General features: G+C 40.1%; 2 protein-coding genes and 1 long non-coding RNA gene across 3 annotated transcripts in view; 2 read left to right on the forward strand and 1 right to left on the reverse strand.

Moving 5' to 3' along the window:
• Positions 1-24,053, reverse strand: part of BOLL (boule homolog, RNA binding protein) — a 96,013-nt gene that overhangs the window by 2,121 nt on the left and 69,839 nt on the right. The window lies entirely within an intron of this gene.
• MARS2 (methionyl-tRNA synthetase 2, mitochondrial) lies at positions 16,703-19,995 on the forward strand. Its single transcript, XM_008538907.2, has one exon. The coding sequence runs from the start codon at positions 16,798-16,800 to the stop codon at positions 18,577-18,579; it is 1,782 nt and encodes a 593-aa protein (XP_008537129.2). The 5' UTR covers positions 16,703-16,797; the 3' UTR covers positions 18,580-19,995.
• Positions 20,021-24,018, forward strand: LOC139076667 (uncharacterized). Its single transcript, XR_011528504.1, has 2 exons — positions 20,021-20,128; positions 22,926-24,018. It is a non-coding gene; the product is annotated as an uncharacterized lncRNA (long non-coding RNA).

Here is a 24,053-nt window from a genome sequence, read left to right on the forward strand (position 1 = left end):
GTATTTTTGACAGTAAGCTTTTGTTGGTTATCACATATATTTGCTCCATACCCCTTTAATGTCTGTACATTTTTTTTTCAGTTATTTTACTGAGGTCATAATGGTTTATAACATTGTGCAATTTACACAATGGTGTAAATTATTATTTATCAGTTTCTGTATAGACTGCATAATGCTCACCACCAACAGTCTAATTTTTATCCATCACCATTATATGCATCCCTTTACCCCTTTCAGACATCCCCCAACCCCCTTCCCCTCTGGTAACCACTAATCTGTTCTCTTTATCAATGTGTTTGTTTATCTTCCACAATGAGTGAAATCATAGAGTGTTTGTCTTTCTCTCTCTGGCTAGTTTTGCTTAACATAATACCCTCAAGGTCCATACATGTTGTTGCAAATGTGATAATTTTTTTTTTTATGGCTCGGTAGTATTCCTTTGTATATATAGACCACATCTTCTTTATCTGTTCATCAGTTGATGGGCACTTGGGTTGCTTCCATGTCTTGGCAATTGTGAATAATGCTGCAATGAACATAGGGGTGTGTAAGTTTCTTTGTATTGTTGATTTCAAGTTCTTTGGATAGATACCCAATAGTGAGATAGCTGGGTCATATGGTATTTCTATTTTTAATTTTTTGAGAAATCTCCATACTGTTTTCCATAGTGGCTGCACCAGTCTGCATTCCCACCAGCAGTGTATGAGCGTTCCCTTTTCTCCACATCCTCTCCAATATTTGTTGTTTTTTGTCTTGGTACCTATAGCCATTCTGACTGGTATGAGGTGATATCTCATTGTTTTGATTTACATTTCCCTAATAATTAGTAATGATGAACATCTTTTCATGTGCCTGTTGGCCATCTGTATATCTTCTTTGGAAAAAAGTCTGTTCATATTCTCTGGTTTTTTTTTCTTTTGCTGAGGATGATTCGCCTTGAGCTAACATCTGGGACCATTCTTCCTCTTTTTTTATGAGTCACCACCACTGCATGGCCACTGACAAGATGAGTGGTGTAGGTCCATGCCCAGAAACTGAACCCAGGCTGCTGAAGCAGAGCATGCCAAACTTAACAACTAGGACACTAGGGCTGGCCCCTCAGCCTATTTTTGGATCGGGTTGTTTGTTTTTTTGTTGTTGAGTTGTATGAGTTCTTTATATATTTCGGAAATTACCTCTTATTGGATATATGATTTGCAAATATTTTCTCCCAGTTGGTAGGCTGTCTTTTAGTTTTGTTCATGATTTCCTTTGCCTTGCAGAAGCTCTTTAGTCTGATGTAGTCCCATTTGTTTATTTTTTCTTTTGCTTCCCATGCCTGAGTAGATGTGGTATTTGAAAAGATGCCGCTAAGACCGATGTCAAAGAGAGTACTGCTTATATTTTCTTCTATGAGTTTTATGGTTTCAGGACTCAGCTTCAAGTCTTTAATCCATTTTGAGTTAATGTTTGTGTATGGTGTGAGATGGTGGTCTACTTTCATTCTTTCACATGTCCAGTTTCCCAACATCATTTATTGAGGAGACTTTCCTTTCTTCATTGTATGTTTTTGACTCCTTTGTCAAAGATGAGCTGTCCATAGATGTGTGGTTTTATTTTGGGGCTTTCAATTCTGTTACACTGACCTATGAGTCTGTTTTTGTGCTGGTACCATGCTGTTCTGATTACTCTAGCTTTGTAGTATATCTTGAAGTCTGGAATTGTGATGTCTCCAGCTTTGTTCTTTTTTTCTCAGAATTGCTTTAATTCAGGATCTTTTGTTGTTCCATAAAAATTTAAGGATTCTTTGTTCTATTTATGTGAAAATGTCATTGAGATTCTGATTGGCATTGCATTGAATCTGTCGATTGCTTTAGGTAGTATGGACATTTTAACTATGTTTATTCTTCCAATCCATGTTCATAGAATATCTTTCTATTTCTTTATGTCATCTTTGACTTCTTTCAATAATGTCTTATAGTTTTCAGTGTATAGGACTCTCACCTCTTTGGTTAAATTTCTTCCTATATATTTTATTCTTTTTGTTGTGATTGTAAATGGGATTGTATTTTTGACATCTCTTTCTGCTAATGCATTACTAGTGCATAGAAATGCAACTGATTTTTGTAAGTTGATTTTGTACTCTGCTACTTTGCTGTAGTTGTTGATTATTTCTGATAGTTTTCTGTGGATTCTTTGGGGTTTTCTATAAATAGGATCATGTTGTCCACAAACATCAACATTTTCACCTTTTCCTTGCCAATTTGAATGACTTTTATTTATTTTTTTTCTTGCCTAATTGCTCTGGCCAAAACCTCCAGTACTATGTTGAATAGGAGCAGTAAGAGTAGGCACCCTTGTCTTGTTCCTGTTCTCAGAGGGATGGCTTTCAGTTTTTCCCATTGAGTATGAGGTTGGCTGTGGGTTTGTCATATATGGCCTTATTATGTTGAGGTACTTTCCTTCTATACTAATTTATAAATGGATGTTGGATCTTATCAAATGCTTTCTCTGCCTCTTTTGAGATGATTATGTGATTTTTATTCCTCATTTTGTTAATATGGTGTATCACACTGATTGATTTGTGAATGTTGAACTATCCCTGCATCTCTGGTATAAATCCCATCTAATCATGGTGAATGATCCTGTTAATGTATTGCTGTATTTGGTTTGCTAATATTTTGTTGAGGATTTTTGCATCTATGTTCATCAGTGATACTGTCCTGTATTTTCCTTCTTTGTGTTGTCCTTGTCTGGTTTTTGGATCAGGGTGATGTTGGCCTCATAATGAATTAAGAAGTATTCTGTCTTCTTCAACTTTTTAGAATAGTTTGAGAAGGATAGGTATTAAATCTCCTTTGAATGTTTGGTAGAATTCTCCAGAGAAGCCATCTGGTCCTGGATTTTTGTTTTTTGGGGAGGTTTTTGATTACTATTTCAATATCTTTACTTGTTATTGGTTTATTCAGATTCTCTATTTCTTCTTGATTCAGTTTTGGAAGGTTGTATAAGTCTTAGAATTTATCCATTTCTTCTAGGTTATCAAATTGGCTGGCATTTTTTTCATAGCATTTTCTTATAATCTTTTGTATTTCTGTGGTATCCATTGGAATTTCTCCTCTTTTACTTCTAATTTTATTTCTTTGAGCCTTCTCTCTATTTTTCTTAGTGAGTTGAGCTAAGGGTTTCTCAATTGTGTTTACTTTCTCAAAGAACAAGCTCTGAATTTCATTGATCCTTTCTACTCTTGTTTTGATCTCTAGTTCATTTATTTCTGTTCTAATTTTTATTGTTTCTCTCCTTCTGCTGGCTTTGGGCTTTGTTTTTTCTTCTTTTTCTAGTTCTGTTAGGTGTAGTTTAAGATTATTTATTTGAGGTTTTTCTTGTTTGTTGAGATGAGCCTGTATTTCTATGAATTTCCCTCTTGGAATTGCTTTTGCTGTATCTCATAAGAGTTGGTGTGATGTATTTTCATTTGCCTCCAGGTTTTCGTTTTGTTTTGTTTTGCTTTTTTTGCTGAGGAAGATTTTCCCTGAGCTAAGATCTGTTGCCAATTATCCTCTTTTTGTATATCAGCCACTGCCACAGCATGGCCACTGACAGACGAGTGGTGTAGGTCCACACCTTGGAACCGAACCTGGGCTGTCTAAGTGGAGTGTGAACTTAACCACAAGGCCACCAGGGCTGGAACCTGTCTCCAGGGTTTTTTTTTTTTTTTTTTTTAAATTCTACTTTCACTTCTTCATTGATCCAATTGTTGTTCAATAGCATGTTGTTTAGTCTTCACGTATTTGTGACTTTCTCAGCCTTTTTCTTGTAGTTGATTTCTAGTTTCATAGCACTGTGATCAGAAAAGATGCTTGATATGATTTCAATCTTCTTAAATTTATTGAGGCTTGCCTTGTTTCCCCATGTATCATCTATCTTTGAGAATGTTCCATGTGAACTTGAGAAGAATGTGTATTCTGCTGTTTTTGGATGGAATGTTCTATGTATATCTATTAAGCTCATCTCATCTAGTTTTTTGTTTAAGTCCACTATTTCCTTGTTGACTTTCTGTCTGGATGATCTATCCATTGATGTAAGTGGGATGTTGAGGTCTCCAACTATTATTGTGTTGCTGCTAATTTCTCCCTTTAGGTCTGTTAATAGTTGCTTTATAAATTTTGGTGCTTGTGTTTTAGTTGTATATATATTTATAAGTGTTATGTCCTCTTGGTGGAATGTCTCTTTTATCATTATGTACTGCCCCTCTTTGTCTCTCATTGCCTGTTTTATCTTGAAGTCTGCTTTGTCTGATATATGTATGGGAACACCTGCTTTCTTTTGCTTGCCATTGGCTTGGAGTATCATCTTCCATCCCTTCACTCTGAGTCTGCATTTGTCTTTAGAGCTGAGATGTGTTTCCTGGAGGCAGCATATTGTTGGGTCTTGTTTTTTAATTCATTCAGCCACTCTGTGTCTTTTGATTGGAGAATTCAATCAATTTACATTTAGAGTGATTATTGATATATGAGGGCTTAATACTGCCATTTTATCTCTCATTTTCCAGTTATTCTATATTTCCATTTTTCCTTTTCCCTTGTATTTCTGACTGCCATTTAAGTTTGGTGGTTTTCTGTGATGGTTTTCTCTTTATTTGTGATCTGTGTCTCTGCTCTTATTTTTTGTTTAGTGGTAACCATGAGGTTTGTATAAAAGATCTCATAGATGAGATAGTCCCTTTTCTGATAGCCTCTTATCGCCATTAGCCTAAGAAGGTTCCGTCCTATTACTCTTCCTCATCTAAGTTATTTTTGACACAAATTATTCTGTTTTGTTTTGTGAGTTTGTGATTAAAATGAAGTGTTTATAGTTATTTTTGATACTTTTCTTCCCTTTATCTTTTATGTTATAATTGTTTGCTAACTTGTTTTGATAGTTGCAATTTTCTGATTTTGTCTGTCTATTTATCATCTTACTCAGTGCTTCATAACCTTTGCCTTTCTGTTTCAGTTATGACAGCATCTTTGATAATTTCTTGTACAGGAGGTCTAGTGGTGATGAACTGCCTCAGATTGTTTCTCTGGGAAGGTTTTTATTTCTCCATCACATCTGAAGGATAGTTTCACTGGATAGAATATTCTTGGCTGGAAGTTTTTGTCTTTCAATATTTTGAATATATCATTCCACTCTCTTCTAGCCTGTAGATTGCTGCTGAGAAATCTCCTGAAAGCCTGATAGAGGTTCCTTTGTAAGTTGTTTTCCTCTGCCTTGCTGCCCTTAATATTTTTTCTTTGTCATTGACTTTTGCCAGTTTTACTATTATGTGTCTTGGAGAAGGTCTGTTTGCATTGATGTAATTAGGAGTTGTGTTGGCTTCAGATACTTTTAAGTCCAGTTTCTTCCCCGGGCTTGGGAAGTTCTCGGCTATTATTTCTTTGAACAAGCTCTCTGCTCCTTTCTCCCACTCTTCTCCCTCTACAATACCTATAATCCTTATGTTGCATTTCCTAAATGAGTTGGATATTTCTTGGAGAATTTCTTCATTTTTTTAAAGTCTTAGTTCTCTCTCCTCTTCCACCTGAAACAATTCTATATTTATGCCCTCTAAATTACTAGTTCTTTGCTCCATAATGTCAGCTTTTTTCTAAAGGTTTCTAGATAGTTTTTAAAATCTCATTCATTGTATTCTTCATCTCCAGAATTTCTGTTTGCTTTTTTTTAAAGAGTTCTTTTGTGAAGAATTAATTCCACTCATTAATTTTATTCTTGAGTTCATTGAACTTTCTGAGTTTTCTTGTAACTGGTTGAGTTTCTTTTTTCTTTTTAAGATATTAATTACTATTATTTTTTATTGTGGTCATAATAGTTTATAACATTGTGAAATTGCAGTTGTATATTAATATTTGTCAGACAACATATAAGTGTGCCCCCTCACCCCTTGTGTCCACCTCCACGCCACTTCCCCCTGTGAAGTACTTTCCTTCTATACCCATTTTATTGAGTTTTTTAACATAAATGGACGTTGGATCTTGTCAAATGCTTTCTCTGCATCTGTGAAGATCATCATGTGGTTTTTGTTCCTCATTTTTTTAATGTGGTGTATCACATTGATTGATTTGTGGATGTTGAACCATCCCTGTGTCCCTAGTATGAATCTCACTTGATTAGGACATATGATCTTTTTACTGTATTGCTGTATTTGGTTTGCCAATATTTTGTTGAGGATTTTTGCATCTAGGTTCATCAGCAACATTGGCCTTTAATTTTCCTTCTTTGTGCTGCCCTTGTCTGGTTTTGGTATCAGGGTGATGTTGGCCTCGTAGAATCTGCTAGGAATATTTCCATCTTCCTCAATTTTTTCAAATAGTTTGAGAAGAATAGGTAATAAATCTTTGAATGTTTGGTAGAATTCTCCAGAGAGCCATCTGGTCCTGGATTTTTATTTTTGGGGAGGTTTTTGGCTACTGTTTCAATCTTTTTACTTGTGATTGGTCTATTCAGGTTCTCTATTTCTTCTTGATTCAGTTTTGGAGGTTGTAAGATTCTACAAATTTATCCATTTCTACTAGATTGCTCAGTTTGTTAGCATATAGTTTCTCATAATATTCTCTTATAATCTTTTGTATTTTTGTAGTATCTGTTGTAATTTCTCCCCTTTCATTTCTAATTTTATTTATTTGAGTCTTCTCTCTTTTTTTCTTAGTGAGTCTGGCTAAGGGTTTGTTAATTTTATCTTCTTAAGGAACAAGCTCCTTGTTTCATTGATCCTTTCTACAGTCTTTTGGTTTCAATTTCATTTATTTCTGCTCCAATTTTTATTATTTCCTTCCTTCTGCTGAGTTTGGGCTTTGTTTGTTCTTCTTTTTCTAATTCTGTTAGGTGTAGTTCAAGATTTCTTTTTGAGCTTTTTCTTGTTTGTTAACATGGGTCTCTATTGCTATAAATTTCCCTTTTAGGACCGCTTTTGCTGCATCCCATATGAGTTGGTATGGTGTGCTTTCGTTCTCATTTGTCTCCAAATATTTTTTGATTTCTCCCTTTATTTCTTCAATGACCCATTGGTTGTTCAGCAGCATGTTGTTTAGTCTCCACATTTTTGTTCCTTTCCCACGTTTTTCTTGTTGTTGATTTCTAGTTTCATAGCATTATGGTCAGAAAAGACAGTAGATATGATTTCAATCTTCTTAAATTTATTGAGGTTTGCCTTGTTTCCCAATATATGGGTCTATTCTTGAGAATGTTCCATGTGCACTTGAGAAGAGTGTATATTCTGCTCTTTCTGGATGGAGTGCTCTCTATATATCTATTAAGTTCATCTGGTCTAGTTTTTTGTTTAAGTCCATTATCTCCTTGTTGACTTTTTGTCTGGATGATCTATCCATTGCTGTAAGTGGGGTGTTGAAGCCTCTTACTATTATTGTGTTGTTGGTAATATCTCCCTTTATGTTTGTTAATAATTGCTTTATGTACTTTCTTGCTCCTGTGATGGATGCATGTATGTTTATAAGTGTTATGTCTTCTTGGTGGAGAGTCCTTTTTATCATTATATACTGTCCCTCTTTGTCTCTCTTTATCTGTTTTGTCTTGAAGTCTTCTTTGTCTGATTTAAGTATGGTAACATCTACTTTCTTTTGTTTGCCATTAGCTTGGAGTATCGTCTTCCATCTGTTCAATCTGAGCCTATGTTTGTCTTTAGACTGAGATGTTTCCTGGAGGTAGCATATTGTTGGGTCTTGTTCTTTAATCCATCTGCCACTCTGTGTCTTTTGATTTAAGAATTTGATCCATTTACATTTAGAGTGATTATTGATACATGAGGACTTTTACTGCCATATTATTGCACCTTTTCTGGTTCTTCTGCATTTCCTTTGTTTCTCATCCCATGTGTTTTGGACTACCAATTTGATTAGGTAGTGTTCTGTTTTGGTTTTCTTCATTTTCTCCTTGTTTATCAGATATGTCTCCATTCTAATTATTTGTTTAGTGGTTACCATTAGGTTCATACGAAAAATCTTGTAGATGAGATAGTCCATTTTCTGATAGCCTCTTATTTCCTTAGACTATACTGATTTCATCCCTTTCCTCTTCCCCTTCTAAGTTATTTTTGTCATATCTTATTTCACCTTGTGTTGTGAGTTTGTGGTTAAAATGATGAAATTATTTTTATTTTGGTGTTTTCCTTTTCTTTATCCTTAATATAAAGTTAAGTGTTTACCAATCTGATCTGATAGAGAGCTGCCATTTTCTGATTATTGCCTACCTGCTCATCTCCTTGCTCAGGGCTTTTTAGCCCCTTTCCTGTTTTATTTATTTTTTCTTTTCAGGTATGAGGGCCTTCTGCAGGATTCCTTGAAGGGAGGGTCTTGTGGCAATGAATTCCCTTATCTTTTGTTTATCTGGGAAAGTTTTTATTTCTCTGTCATATCTGAGGGAGATTTTTGCTGGATAGAATATTCTTGGCTGAAAGTTTTTGTCTTTCAGGATTTTGAATATATCATTCCACTCTTTCCTAGCCTATAAGATTTCTGTTAAGAAATCCACTGAAAGCTTGATAGGGGTTCCCTTGTAAATTATTTCCTTCTGCCTTGCTGCCCTTGATATTTTTTCTTTGTCATTGACTTTTGCCAGCTTTACCACTATATGCTTTGCAGTAGGTCTTTTTACATTGACATAGTTAGGAGATCTGATAGCCTCTTTCAAGTGGACTTCTATCTTCTTCCCCAGGTTTGGGAAGTTCTCCACTACTATTTCTTTGAACAAGCTTTCTGCTCCATTTTCCTTCTCTTCTCCCTCTGGAATATCTATAATCCTTATGTTGCATTTCCTAATTGAGCCAGATATTTCTCTGAGAGCTTCTTCATTTCTTTTTACTCTTAGTTCTCTCTTCTCCTCCCTCTGAAGGATTTCTTTAGTACTGTCCTCTAAATTGCTATTTCAGTTCTTCATATCGCCAGTTCTGTTTTTTTTAGGGAGTCCAGACTTTTCTTTATCTAATTCATTGTGCTTTTCATCTCCAAAAATTCTGATTGGTTCTTCTTTATCGTTTCAATCTCTTTTGTGAAGAAGCTCCTGAATTCTTTAATTTGTCTTTCTGTGTTTTCTTGTAACTTGTTGAGGTTTTTTTAATGATAACTATTTTGAATTCTTTGTCATTTAGGTTATGGATTTCTGTGTCTTCAGGGTTGGCTTCTGGGTACTTGTCATTTTCCTCCTGACCTGAAGATTTAATATGCCTCCTCATACTGCTTGATGGTGTGGATTTTTGCCTCCACATGGTGTTATTATCTGGTCACAGCTGCCACATGCTGCCACTGGGTGCGGATCAGGTGCTGTGAATTCCAGGCCCAGCACGATCAGGGACTCTGCAGTTCTGGCCACTGGCTGCTTTTCTCTCTGTGCAATGCTCTGGCCAATGGCAGATGTGGAGCACTGGAAAGGGGGAGAGGTGTGCCCCTTCATCTTTGCTTCCTGCAGCCTCCACTTCTTTCTCTGTGCAGAGCTCTGGGCGATTGCAGGTCTGGAGTGTTGGGTGGCGGAAGGAGCATTTTCTTACACCTGTGTGCTTCCTCTCTCCGCATGGTGCTCTGGGTGTTCACAGGGCTCCACCAGCCATGGCGTCTCTGGGCAGTTGTGGGGCTGGTGTGCCAGGCAGGGATGGCACACCTCTCCTCACTTGCACACCCACCCAGCTGCAGTCCCTCTCTCTCTGTGCCATGCTCTGGGCAGTTGTGGGGCTGGTGTGCCAGGCGGGGATGGCACACCTCTCCTCACTTGCACACCCACCCAGCTGCAGTCCCTCTCTCTCTGCACCATGCTCTGGACAACCATGGGGCTGGAGTGCTGGACGGGGCTGGGGTGCCTCTCCTCACCTGTGTGCTTCTACAAGCTGTTGCCCCTTTCCCTCCACAGAGCTCCCGCCTATCATCTTCCCCTTCCTCCAGAGGATCCAGCCCCACCACCACCTTCACTACACCTGCGTGTATATCTCAGAAATCTTTTGTATTGTGTGTATGTCCTCTGTTGGAGTATGAATGTTCTTTTGGTTGTATTTTAGAGGGGAGAGTCCAAGGGAAGAGCTCACTCCGCCATGATGCTGATGTCATTCCTCATTGAGTTCCTTTATGACAATGATTTTGAATTCTCTGTAAATTAGATTGTAAATTTCTGTGACTTCAGGATTGGTTTTTGGAGACTCGTCATTTCCTTTCTGCTCTCGAGTGTTAATGTAATTCTTCCTGGTTTTTGACGAAGTGAGCCTTTGCCAGTGCATAGTGGTAGTATCAGGTCGCAAATTCCACCTTCCACCACTGGAGGCGGGGGCAGGAGCTGTGTTTTCTGAAATCTCTGCATTCACTGGAAGTTGTGCTGATAGGGGTCATCTGTGTTTGCCCACTGGCCACTGGTGCTTGGCAGGTCACACACGCACATGTAGGTGCTCTGATGTGGATCCATTGCCTGGCCTGGGGACTGGCTGAGCTGGTGCACTAGGCAGGGGGGTGGGTGCTTTCTTTTGTGAGCACCCGGGCCTGCTCTACCCTCACAGGCAGTTCACCTGGGTTGCTGCACTTGGTGGGGCGAATCCATGTGGTGGCTGAGCCATGCCACTCAGTGTGGTGTGTTCTGACGGGCTGGGCTGCAACTCCAAAATCAAAAGCATTTGCACGCAAGCCTGTGTGCTCTCTCGGCTCCTCTTACAGTCATGTGCCAGCTGCTGTGTGAGGACCTGCGACCTCGATGGTTGCCACTGGGGATGTGGAAGGGATCTGCTCACCTCCTTCCACTGCTTCCTGGGGATCCAGTACCCCTACCTTCAGATGTATGACTGCGTGATCCCTCAGATATCCTATAGTGCTTTGTAGAACATCCTCTCTTGCTTAAGGAATGTCCGTTTGGTTGTAACTTAGTGGGGAGAGACTAAAGGAATGGCTCACTCCATGATGATGCTGTTGTCACTCAATTCCTGTACATTTTTAAACAAATACTTTCAGTGAAAAAGTTTTCTGGAGCTGGACCCATGTCTGAGTGGTTGGGTTCATGCACTCCGCTTGAGTGGCCCAGGGTTTCACTGGTTTGGATCCTGGGCGTGGACATGGCACTGCTCATCAGGCCATGCTGAAGCAGTGTCCCACATGCCACAACCAGAGGGACTCACAACTGGAATATACAACTATGTACCGGGGGGTTTTGGGGAGAAAAAAAAAAAAGAAGATTGGCAACTTGGCAACACATGTTAGTGCAGGTGCCAATCTTTAAAAAAAAATTTTCTGCCTCTCCATTTTGTCCTTAAGAAAAATGTACGTTTCTTCCATAGTATATTTCTCCTTTTGAAACAAATGCTCTGTTTCCTGGGTTTTGTTTTTGTTTTTTAAATAAATAAACTTGATATTTTAGAGCAATATTAGGCTCACAGCAAAACTGAGCAGAAAATACAGAGAGTTCCTATATACCCCTGTCCCCACGTATACACAATCTTCTGCTAACATCCCACACCAGAGTGGTGCATTTGTTACAATCAGTGAACCTGCATTGATACATCATTATCACCCAGAGTCCATACTTTACATTAGGCTTTACTCTTGGTGTTGTATATCCTACAAGTTTTAACAAATGCATAATGACATGTATTCATCATTATAGTATCATACAGGATAGCTGCACTGTCCTAAAAATATGTGCTCCACATATTCATCCCCCTCTTTACTTCTTGTTTAACTCTGATGCATCTGGCAATTGTAATATAAAGGGTAAAATATGGATCTAAGTCAGTTTTCTTCCACCCTGATATCCATTTGTCACAACCACGTTTGTTTTTATAGATAACCTTTTACTAATCATGTTTCCCCAGGCTTGTCATACAGTGAGTACTTACAGTAATTAGGATAAATTTTCAGAAAAATGTTTTTTAATACTGGTCATTTTTTTCTGTATGTAATTATGTTCATTTTCTGCCAATTGTAGATTTCAGGTTCAGCTTTCACTTCTGGATTGTAAATGGGCTTTTCCCAAGTACATGCTCTTCTGTGGCTGAATCTGATGGAGATGCATTATTAATTCTTGTCTATGTTCTAGTATGGGCTCACTTAGTCCTGGAATGAGTGAATGAAACTAAGGAAAACATTCTCCATAATTGGTAGCATATTAATCTCATAGTTACTACTCAAGTTTGAATCACCTGAGTTCGTCAAAGTTTTAAAACTTCTAGGAGACAATTATGTATCATTCAATCCATTCCCTACAGAGAAAAGTTTTTGTATAATAATAGCTTTTAAATCCAATCTATTTTATGTGACCCTGCTCCAAAGAAGTAAATTCAACAAATTTTTATGGAGCACTTACTATATCTGTAAGGCACAACATGAACACAGAGATGAAAAAGCCAGTTTTTGTTCTTCAGACTTCACAAGCTAGCAGATCAAGATGGAGTTTTATGTGTTTGACATAGTGTTAGTTTTATAATGTAGTCAAGCTTCCTAAGTAATTAACGATTATTGAAAGTACTACTTATTGAAAAAGCCATTCTGTCTTTAGTGAGCAGAAATGCCACGCTCATCACAAACTTAATAGTTATATAGACAAAGATTTGTATTTTGACTTTTTATTTTGTTCTATAGTCTGGCTTGTCAACATTGCATATTTAAATTTTTTAATGGCTTTATAGTCTTTCAATCTTTCAATGTCCAGCAGTTCACAATATTATTCCTTTAAAAAAATTATTGACTATTCTTAACTGTTTATTTTTTCAGATCAGAAGTTTTCAAACTATGTATGGCAGAGCCCTCTGGTTCCAAAGACGTGCCAGCTTTGGCGAAGAAAGGGGGCTTTGATCACGAGGAGAGGCCAATCAGGCAGGGCTCTGGGTACCCCCACCTCTGTTTCTTCAAACAGAATAGCTTAGATTTTTATCAGTTTCATACACCAGTAACAAACCATATGGTTAAAAAACCATAATTTTCAGAAAAGGACACCAATTACATTATTGATAAGTGATGTAGTTTCTAGGAATAAATCTACCAAAATACAAGCTAAACTTGTATGTAGAAAATTATAAAACTTTACTAACAGCATTAAAAGAGACTTAAGTAAATGGAGAGATATACATAGTGATTTTTAGAAACACTTAATATTGTACATATATCTCCCCCCAGCCCTTGACACCTGTCACTGAGCTATAGATTTAATGCAATGGTGTCCTTAAGCCCAACAGGTTTTTTGCATGAAATTTGTCAAGTTGATTTTAATATTTACGTGGAAGATAAAAAAGGCCAAGAATGTCTAAGACACTTCTGAAAAAGGATAAGGAGAAGAGATTAGTCCTCTATATATTAAGATTTATTATAAAGTTATTGTAATTAAAGCTGTTTTCAGCATGGCATAGACAAATTAATAACCAATGCAATAGAATAAAGAGCCTAGAAAAAGAAACCTGCATATGTGGAAATTTAATATATGATGGAGGTGGCATGGCAGGTCAATGGGGAAATGGAGCTAGGACAATTGGTTATCTATATGGGGAAGAAATTGGACCCCCATCTCATAGCATGTATAAAAATTTCTATTCTATGTAAAGAACTTGAACATCAAAAGCAAAAATTTTATACTCATATGAAAATAAGGATAAATATATATTCTGACATCAGAGTACTGAGTATTCTTAAAGCAAAAAGATAATAAAATAATTATAAATGATTAGTCACAAAATGACAATCATTAAGATAAATTTTGATAAATTCCACTATATTAAAATTAAAATTTCTATTCATTAAGCATCTTTAATGTGAAAAGACAAGATACAAATTGGTAGATGATATTTGCAAAAATATCAACCAATAAAGGAAGAGTGTTAAGAATATATAAAGAACTCCTGCAAATAAAGAAAAAGACAAAAAATAGAAAAATACATGCACAATATAAATAGACACTTCACAGGCAAAGAAAGATATATGATCAATAAATATATAAAGAGATGCTCAACTTGCACTTCTATTTAGGGAAATGCAAATCAAGACCACAGTGAGATAACATTTTATTGTGGTAAAATAAACATAATATAAAATTTACCATTTTAACCATTTTAAAGTGTACAATGCAGTGGCATTAAGTACACTCACAATATTGAACAATGATCATCACTACCTAGCTCCAGAACTTTTTCATCACCCCAATAATAAGACCTAGATCTTTTAAGCATTCACTCTCCATTCCAACTTTCCCTCAGCTGCTGGCAACCACTAATCTCCTTTCTGTCTCTATGCATTTTTCATTCTGGATACTTCATGTAAATGGAATCTACAATATCTGGCCTTTTGTCTCTTTCACTTAGCATACTGTTTTAAAGTTTTATCCATGTGGTGGCATGTCTCAGAACTTCATTCCTTTTTATGGCTGAATAATATTCCATTGTATGTATATACTACATTTGTTTATCCATTCATCAGATGACAGACATTTTCATCATTTCCACCCTTTGGCTATTGTGAATAGTGATTCTGTGAACATCAGTGAGATAACATTTTATCCTTATTTGACTGGCAGAAAATTAAGAAGTAGATAATATCAAGCATTGGAGAGACCTCTTCAAGGTTATGTTCTGGATGGGGATGTAAATTTGTTTAACCATGTTGGGAAACAACTTGTCATTATCTTGTGATATTGAACATCCACATCCTCTATGATCCAGCAATATCCCTCCTAGATGTACATCCAAGAGAAACTTTAGCATGTAAGCACCAGGAGATATTTACAAGAAAGTTAATAGCAGTACTGTTCCTAAGAGCAAGCAACTTGAACCACTCAAATGTACGTGAACTGCCATTTCTGTCAAGAAGTTCTGCTATAAAGGGAAGGAAAGAAATGCAGCAGTAGTGGGTGTTGAGAATTTTTTTCTTTTTAAGGTGGGATAAAAAAATAACATGTTTGTATGCTGAGGAACTGATTCAAGGAAGATGGCTGGGGCGGGCCTCGGGGTGGGGGTGGGATAAGGTGGGAGGGGGAAGAGAATTGCTGGAGAACCTGATTTCTCAGGCATTTGTCCTGGATTTGTTTCCTAGTTCTGGAGGGTGCTTCACATGTCCTCCAGTTTTAAGTTTTACCTTTCACTTGCCCTTAAACTGCGGGACCAAATAGAACACATCAACTAGGTACCTGAAGGTTATTTGTTGTACCTAGTGTAACTCCTAGAGAAAATTTGACTGGCCCGCTTTCCATATCACCACAGAAATCAGATCCATGCATCTCCATTCATAAATTATTACACAGCAGCCAAATGAATTAACTAGAATTACAGGCAAAAATATGGATGAATCTTAGCAACAAAATGTTGAGTGGAAAAGGCAGGTGGAAGAAGACTACATGTAGTATGATACCCTTTTTCAGAATGTTTAAATAAAAATTAATTTGTGTTCCTTAGACATACTGTATATGTGATAACACAAATGTAAAAGTTCAAAATTCAGGACAATGATCACCTTTGGGAGGAAGACAGGAAGGCAAGGGGAAAAAAGCTCACAGATCTAAATCACTGGTAATCTCCTGATTCAGTGGTTCTCAAACTTTAGTGTGCATCAGAATCACCTGGAGAGCTCATTAAAACCTGGCGTGCTGGGTCCTATCCTAGAGTTTCTGATTCACTGGATGGAGGCATGGAGCCTAAGAATATGCATTTCTAACAAGGTTCCAGGTGCTGCTAATGCTGCTCTTCTGGGACCACACTTACTTAGACAACCACTTCTAGTTCTTAGGTTGGGTTGTGGATTCACAGATGTTTCATTCCATTTTCTTACTAAATGAGTATAGTATTTAAATTAATGGGGGAAAAAAAAAGATGGCCAGTCATAGACCAAAGATGAGTGTGTCATGAAGCAAGGATTAATATTAATCCAATTCTGGGATCCCGAGGCAAGATCCAGGGTTCCGTCGCTAAAAGCAAACTTGAAAAACACTCCTGTAGAAGAACTTTAACAGCATCTTAAAAGAAAATTACTACTGACTACTGCAAGAAGTAAATTTGAAGATTGATCCTTATGCGCACAGAGACAGCATATTGAGTTCCACCTCCGTGGATCGGAGTAATCTTTGGCACATCACAAATCTATCTCTTTTATTGATTCAACAAAAATTGAGTGTGTTTAGAGAAAAGACTTCTCTTACTTTTTCAGTTCTTATTCTTCCCTCAAGTGCTCTATATAATTATTTCTCTCTCTCCCTCCTTCCAGATTTATTGCGTCCACTAGGTTCTGAGATAAAATTTAGATGATATTTCAGATCCCTCCGTTGACCAAGGCACACGTAGGAGGCACACTCATTGTCCTGCAATATGCCCGCCACTGACTGAGGTTTGAGAAATGCCTGAAGATAAAATTCTCGCTCACAAGCCTAGAGAGGAAAACAGATGCATAAATATAAAATCACAACCCAAAATAGGACCCAGAGATATTGTAGAAAGATGAAGATTTATGTGCTTCCATGACCTCTCCCAAGCCCACAGCCTTGCAGCTGTCTTTCTCGCGCGTCCTCAAGTCCCATACCAGCGAGGCCGGTAGAGGGAGGAGGTGCCGGCGGGACTGCAGGGGGCGGGGCAGGCGGGGCAGCGGAGGGAGCAGTTGCCGGAGGGATGCCAGAGGGCGGGGCAGCCAGGGCAGCGAGGGGAGGAGGCGCGGGCGGAGCGGCAGGGGGCGGGGCGACCGGGACAGCGCGGGGAGTCGTGGGCGGGGCGGCAGGGGGCGGGGCCGAACCTCATTGGCTTTCCGACCGGAAGCGGCGTGCGGCTGGCTGCGCAGGCGCCCCTCACATGTGCTTTCAGAACGCCCCAGCCGCCGCTTCGGCTCGGCAGGCATCATGCTGCGAATCTCTCTCTTGCGGCTACTAGGACGTACAGGGCTAAGTAGGGGTCTGTGCCTACGGGACTCGAGGCTACGCCACTACAGTTCATGTCCTCTCGGTGCCCGCGACGATGCCCAGGACGCGCGCGCCTACTTCACAACACCTATTTTCTACGTGAACGCGGCGCCGCACATCGGACACCTGTACTCGGCGCTACTAGCGGATGCCCTGTGCCGCTACCGTCGCCTCCGAGTTCCCAGCGCCGCCGCCACGCGCTTCTCCACCGGTACTGACGAGCACGGCCTGAAGATTCAGCAGGCGGCAGCCACTGCAGGCCTGGCCCCAGCCGAGCTTTGCGACCAAGTCTCTGCCCAGTTCCAGCAGCTTTTCCGGGAGGCCAGCATCTCCTCCACGGACTTCATCCGCACCACGGAGGCCCGGCATCGGGTGGCTGTGCAGCACTTCTGGGGGGTGCTGAAAGCTCGGGGTCTGCTCTACAAGGGGCTCTATGAAGGTTGGTATTGCGCCTCCGACGAGTGCTTCCTGCCTGAGGCCAAGGTCACCCGGCAGCCGGGCCCGTCGGGGGACTTGTGTCCTGTCTCTCTCGAGAGCGGGCATCCCGTCTCCTGGACCAAGGAAGAAAACTACATTTTCAGGCTTTCCCAGTTTCGGGAGCCGCTCCAGCGGTGGCTACGGGGCGACCCTCGGGCGATCACCCCCGAGCCATTCCATCACGCAGTCCTTCAGTGGCTAGAGGAGGAGCTGCCGGACCTGTCCGTCTCTCGCAGGAGTAGCCACTTGCACTGGGGTATTCCGGTGCCCGGGGACGATTCGCAGACCATCTACGTTTGGCTGGATGCGTTGGTCAACTACCTTACTGTAATCGGCTACCCAAATGCTGAGTTTAAATCTTGGTGGCCGACCACCTCTCATATCATAGGCAAGGACATTCTCAAATTCCATGCTATCTATTGGCCTGCCCTCCTCTTAGGGGCTGGCATGAGCCCACCACACCGCATCTATGTCCACTCTCACTGGACGGTCTGTGGCCAAAAGATGTCTAAGAGCTTGGGCAACGTGGTGGATCCTAGGTCTTGCCTTGACCGCTATACTGTGGACGGTTTCCGCTACTTTCTCCTTCGGCAGGGCGTCCCCCACTGGGACTGTGATTACTATGATGAAAAGGTGGTTAAATTGCTAGACTCTGAGCTGGCAGATGCTTTGGGAGGTCTCTTGAATCGATGCACTGCCAAAAGGATAAATCCTTCCGGGACGTACCCGGCCTTCTGCACTACCTGCTTTCCCAGTGAGCCAGGGTTGGTGGGGCCATCAGTTCGTGCTCAGGCAGAGGACTATGCTCTTGTGAGTGCAGTGGCCACTTTGCCCAAGCAGGTAGCAGACCACTATGATAACTTTCAGATCTATAAGGCTCTGGAGGCAGTGTCCAGCTGTGTCCGGCAAACTAATGGCTTTGTCCAAAGGCATGCACCGTGGAAGTTAAATTGGCAGAGCCCAGTGGATGCTCCCTGGCTGGGTACTGTGCTTCATGTGGCCTTGGAATGTTTGCGAGTCTTTGGAACTTTGCTCCAGCCTGTCACCCCAAGCCTAGCTGATAAGCTGCTATCCAGGTTGGGGGTCTCTGCCACAGAGAGGGGCCTTGGAGAGCTCTATTTCTTGCCTCGATTCCATGGCCATCCCTGCCCTTTTGAAGGGAGGAGGCTGGGATCTGAAACTGGGCTCTTGTTTCCAAGACTGGACCAGTCCAGGGCCTGGCTGCTGAAAGCCCATAGGACCTAGAAACTCATCTTAACTGGCTTGTGGTAAAAAGGCAAATGTGTTATTTTCTTATTTTGCATTTTCAGGAAAGTTATAGTAAATGTTTTCTAAAGTGTTGCATCAAATGAGCATGTAAGCGATGTCCCTGTGAAAAGGGGTTTGTAGCTTTTCAGGTGCTTATCTCTACTCTTCAGTTCTCTGTGCCCATTAACCACTGTCCTTTGCACACCAGTGTCTCTAAGATGTCTCCAGGGGAAAGATGGGTAAGAGACAACTTTGCTGATACTATTCCTTCTCATTGTGCCTCCCTCCAAACCACAGTTATGTTATTTGCCCAACTACCTCTCATGGCTTGTTTTTCATTGGCTTGGCCACTGCTGGGCAAATTAGTGAGAGTGGGGGTTGGAGGCCCCCCTACCTCGTCTTTTACAGGGCAGCCCTCCTTTGTTATATATGTTGGGTCCCCTGTTAAAAAGAGATTCTTTTATTAAAACCTTAAAAACCAGTGTCCTAGACTAGAAGATTTTTGCCCATGTTTATATTTTCAGTTCTTAAAACCATGACTCCCTACTTTGTTAGTTAATAGTCTCAATAGTTGTACTGTGTAACATTACATTTCAGCCAGTAGATGGCTCTAGTCTCACATATTTAATTACCTAACATTGAGGTTTCAGAATATTTAGAATAGTTTTCTGCTTTCTAATTTTGCTGAATTTAAATTTGAAGAAAATTTTTATTGCCTTTTTTCTTTTCATGAGTGAGGAAGATTGTCGCTGAGCTAACATCTGTGCCAGTCTTCCTCTATTTTGTATGTGGGATGCCGCGACAGTTCTGTGACAGGGATGACGCGTCTGTAGGTCTGTGCCTGGGATCTGCACCTGCAAAACCCGGGCTGCCGAAGTGGAGCACGCGAACTTAACCACTATGCCACAGGGCTGGCCCCAGCCTTTTTTAAAATAAGGGAAAACTGCAGCCACTACTGTTTTATAGAAAGCAATAAACAAAAGATCAGAATCCTCAGTTTTTTTCAGACTACTGAAAATGGACATTTACTGTATTAAATGTTTAGTGTGCTAGTAAGTAAATGTATCAAGTTTGTTTGGACAATCTATGATGGATTATAAAGCTCTCTTGAGGTACTTGGTATGTTAAAAATTTTAAACTTTAATAACGTTAGATTTACGGGTATGATTTTAAAAATCTGTAAGTAGCCCCAAAGGGCATTTTTTTTTTTATATTTCTTAGTCTTAATTTTGTTATCTATCTATATAATTTACCTTACATGATTTCTTTTGGTCTATCGGACTATAATATATAGAAATTGTTGAATAGTAATTATAAGTGTTAATACATTTACTTTCAAGTATTTTTTTACTGATTATTTCTTTTGCTCTTTTTACTTAAGTTATTAAAGTTTAAAAGTTTGTAAGTACCTTATTCAGATCTGTTCTGTTGCATTTGTTGAAGGTGATGGTGAAGGGAGGAAATGATCAATGCTCCAGGAATCTCAAACTGGATTTAGGGATCTCTCCAAGGCTCCATAAGAGAACATCACAGAGAAGATGTTAAGGTAGCACTTTATACAATGACTACAACACAGAAAGCCAGTGTTATATCTCATAGGTGATTGAACAGTTAGGCCAAAGTTTAAAATGAGAACTTGCCTTGAACTATCCATTCTAAGCATGGTAGTAAGCAGAGAGGGCTCACTATGAAGGAAACTATTGTGCTAGTTGTTCCCCCAGAGTTATTCTAGGTGCTACTATTCAGCTCAAGTTTCTCTTTATTAATCAGTGTGGTGAGAGATTTCTGGTTGCTTGGAAACACTGCTCAGGAAAGAATGCTTAAAGGCATTCTAAAGGTGGAAGGACTGTTTTCTACAAATGTTCCTTCAGACCCTCCTTATTCTTCATAGTGGAATCCTGGGCTTTCCATATGACATATTCCACTTACCTGCTGGGATTACTTAGGCAGATTACTGGGGCCTAGGATGGAGTATAGTATCTCCTAGGGCTGGATAGAGCAGACTGGTCAAGAGATGGGATGTGTTTACATGCATGAAGGAAAAAAAGACTTGGAAGACCAGTGGGATGATAGCCTCTGCCTTTGAAGTGCCCTTATAGCAGTCTTACAGTTCCTGTCATGAACAGAGAGACCATGTCTTCCACTTGAGTGGTCTTTCTAATGGCCTAGTGTTGGTCAATACACTGGACCTTGGCTTGCTGGGTGTTAATGGAGTTTTGTGCAGGCACTTAACTGGCTACCAGAATATTTTTGGTACTGGAGGGCACAAGGACCTAGGGGAGCCAGAGAGGAAAGGGCATAATTATTACAGAGGACAGGCTATTTTGAATGAAGAAGAGTGGTAAGTTGGATCTGATTTATTCTGTGGTGATATGGAAGGTGAACCAGTTGAATTCTCCCTAGGAGACAGAATAGGTCAAGTAAATATCCTTTGGGTACTCAGTTGATGTGTTCAATTTGATCCAGCAGTTTAAGAATGGCAAGTGGAGGATAGGTGAAACTTAAAACTGGAGGGCATGTACTTCCAAGAGAGGGCATCCTAACCACTTCTGGGAGATGATGATAAATTTGTAGACATCTAAGAATCTCCCTACTCCAGAACTGTTAACACCTCTTTGGGCATCTTGTGGATCCCTTGACCAGAAAGGAAGTTTCTCCCAAATACTACCCTTGAGACTCTGAAATATTCCTTTTGGGGTATTCTCAGAGGCACTGCTGCAGGAGGTGACAGAGCACTGGTCAGGTGTTCACGGGATGTCGCACTGAAGTAATAACAAGTGGTCAACTCAGTAGACTACAGTCTTATCTCTGAAGTCATGCAAGAAGTTGTGGGCAATGTATCTGTTAAGTGGCATCACTGTATACCGGAGGGCTGCTCCACGAGTGAACTCATAGATTAGGCTCCTCAGAAGTCAGAAGATCTATGGCTATATGGAGGTCAAGAATAGGCAGTAACAAGAAATAGATACAATCTCTGATTTCATTGAAATCTCAGTTACTCTTGAAGTAGGGCTCACTATTTTTCTTAAGGATTTGTGTGACTATAGGGGCTGAGAAGAGCCTGATGAATTGAATATTAAGTTGATGCCAAAGTACTCAAGAAGGCCTAGGTTGGAACATGGGCCCTGAGACACAGGTCTAGTTTTTTTTTTCCTCCCACAGTTGTACCTGTGATTGGGACATAGCTCTTTAGATCTGGGAAGTTCCCAAACCGAAGTGAAGCCAGGAGTTGGTTGGTTAGGCTGTATGCCTCCACCTAGGATAATTAAGTAGTTTGGGCAGCAGGTGGCAGTACCAAGCATTCAACAAGAATCCTCCTTGGGCATTATGGTAGGGATAGTTTCCTAGATCTCTTGATTGTCCTATCCCTAGTGAGTATGTAGTTGCAGTGTCGGCCTGCATTACTGTAACCTGGAGTTATGGGGGAGGCCATGCCTCTTGACTAAGACTTGGTCCATAAAGCTGCTGTATGATAATCTATGATTGCCTCCTGGAGGCGATTCCCTTCTATTCATAGTTCTACCAGATAGAAAACAGCTGTTCTTATTGGTGAGGTCTGGGGTACTGTAAACCTTGGTGGGTCCTTGCCCTTATCTTTTGCTAAAATGAATAATATCAGTGGTCCTAAAAGGGTGTAGACATGGTGACAGCCATGTGTCTACTTTTGCGGCAGAGGTTTACTAGTTCAGAGAGCTTGGGGGAGAACTAGGGCACAGGTTGGGGTAACCAAGAGCACAGGTGAGGGGGATCAGTTCTAGAAGAAAGCCTTTGAGTCCCCTGGAAAACAGACAGCATGAAATACGTTATTTCAGCGCAACACAGCTGGCCCTGCCCCTTCCTCTTGCAGGAGCTTTGGATAGGTTTGGTTGATGAAAATCAGTAGGAACACACCAGACCTGGAGGTTAATCTGGAAGGGCCAGAACAGTAACAACCAAATTAATTAAGGTTAATTAGTGGGGATTTTAACCTTTCAAGAAGAGTGTCTTACTCTTTTTTAAGACAGGTTAAGAGAAGCCCAGCCTAAGCTGCTTTCCTCTATCACCAAGAACTACGTTGAGTTGAGGGGAGGGACTAATCAGTTTAAAGGTGTTGGCTTCTTCTTAGTTTTAAGGTAGTCCTGGGTTGCCTAGTATACATCCTCTGAATTAAGGGAGCGATCTAACAGGGAATAGTTGACCATATTTAAAATACTCTGCTTAAGGTTATGTCACAATGATCAGTTTCTACTTATATTTTCATGATGAGGAAAGGGAATTGGGAAGAGCTACACACAAAGAGGATCTTCCTATGGCCTTGACAACTAGAAATAATAACTCTCTACTGTGCCTCTTCTCATGAATAGCTATTGGGAGGTTCAGCCATACTTGGATCTTCACCGAGGTAAGGAGAGGCTACAGTATAGAAGTTCCATCCTTGGCTGTGAACTGAATTTCACCCCCACTTGGTTTATGACACAGTTTACTCACCACCATGGATTTAAAGTCTACAGCTCCTCACTTAAGAACAGGATAATATGAGATGTCAGAACATTTCAGGAAACCAAGTGTGCCATCTGCAAGAAGGAAATTATAGCTCCAAGGAGAGATAAGCCCTGCCTTCAAGTCATTAAGGATTTTTGGATGAAACATCTGCAGAGGGTGTGGATGACTCACTGGGTAAGCTGGAGGGACAGCTCTAGGAATAAATGGAAAAGGATGATGCCACTTTCTTAGCATATGGTAGGGGAAAATGGTCCTAATGTCACTGTGCTACCACTCCTAAGGCCATGCCTTGTGCGTGTACACCTCATTGGTTGACAGTCACTGGTTTGTGGGATTTCACATGAAGATGAACCTTCAAAACCTAGTTTATGATTGACTGTTATAGACTGGAATCATTGTTCAAATCTCTTAATTCCATACATTGAATAACAGTATAACCACTTACACATTTTTCCCTGATTAAAATATTTTTAAAAGGGTACTAACTTTTACTTTTGAACACATTAAATAAGATACTTTCAGTAACGTGGCTTCCTTTGAACTAGTTTAGAAGTGTCTATTGGTTAAAAAGCTATAAATGTTAAAAATATAAAGTTAACAAGCATGTTACACATTTTAGGCTAATCAGTAAAATAATACAAATAGAATGTATTTCTTTTAAGCCAGATGAAAAGAAATGTTAGAGAAAACTCAGTCTGGGCCCGGCCCCGTGGCTGAGTTTGCGCACTCCTCTTCAGCAGTCTAGGGTTTCACCAGTTCAGATCCTGGCACCCTCATCAGGTCATGCTGAGGTGGCGCCCTACACAGCACAACCAGAGGCACTCACAACTAGAATATACAACTAAGTACTCGGGGTGGGGGGATGCTTTAGGGAGAAGAAGAAGAAGAAGAAGGAAAGAAGATTGGCGACAGTTGTTAGCTCAGGTGCCAATCTCAAAAAAAAAAAAAAGAAAACTCAATCCAACAGAAGACAGGAAGGAGAAGAAAAG

Source organism: Equus przewalskii, chromosome 17 (assembly GCF_037783145.1).
Source record: "Equus przewalskii isolate Varuska chromosome 17, EquPr2, whole genome shotgun sequence".
In the NCBI taxonomy this organism is placed as follows: Eukaryota; Metazoa; Chordata; class Mammalia; order Perissodactyla; family Equidae; genus Equus; species Equus przewalskii.

Coding starts and splice junctions, on each gene's coding strand:
- MARS2 (XM_008538907.2), top strand. CDS start 16,798: ATGCTGCGAATCTCTCTCTTGCGGCTACTAGGACGTACAGGGCTAAGT.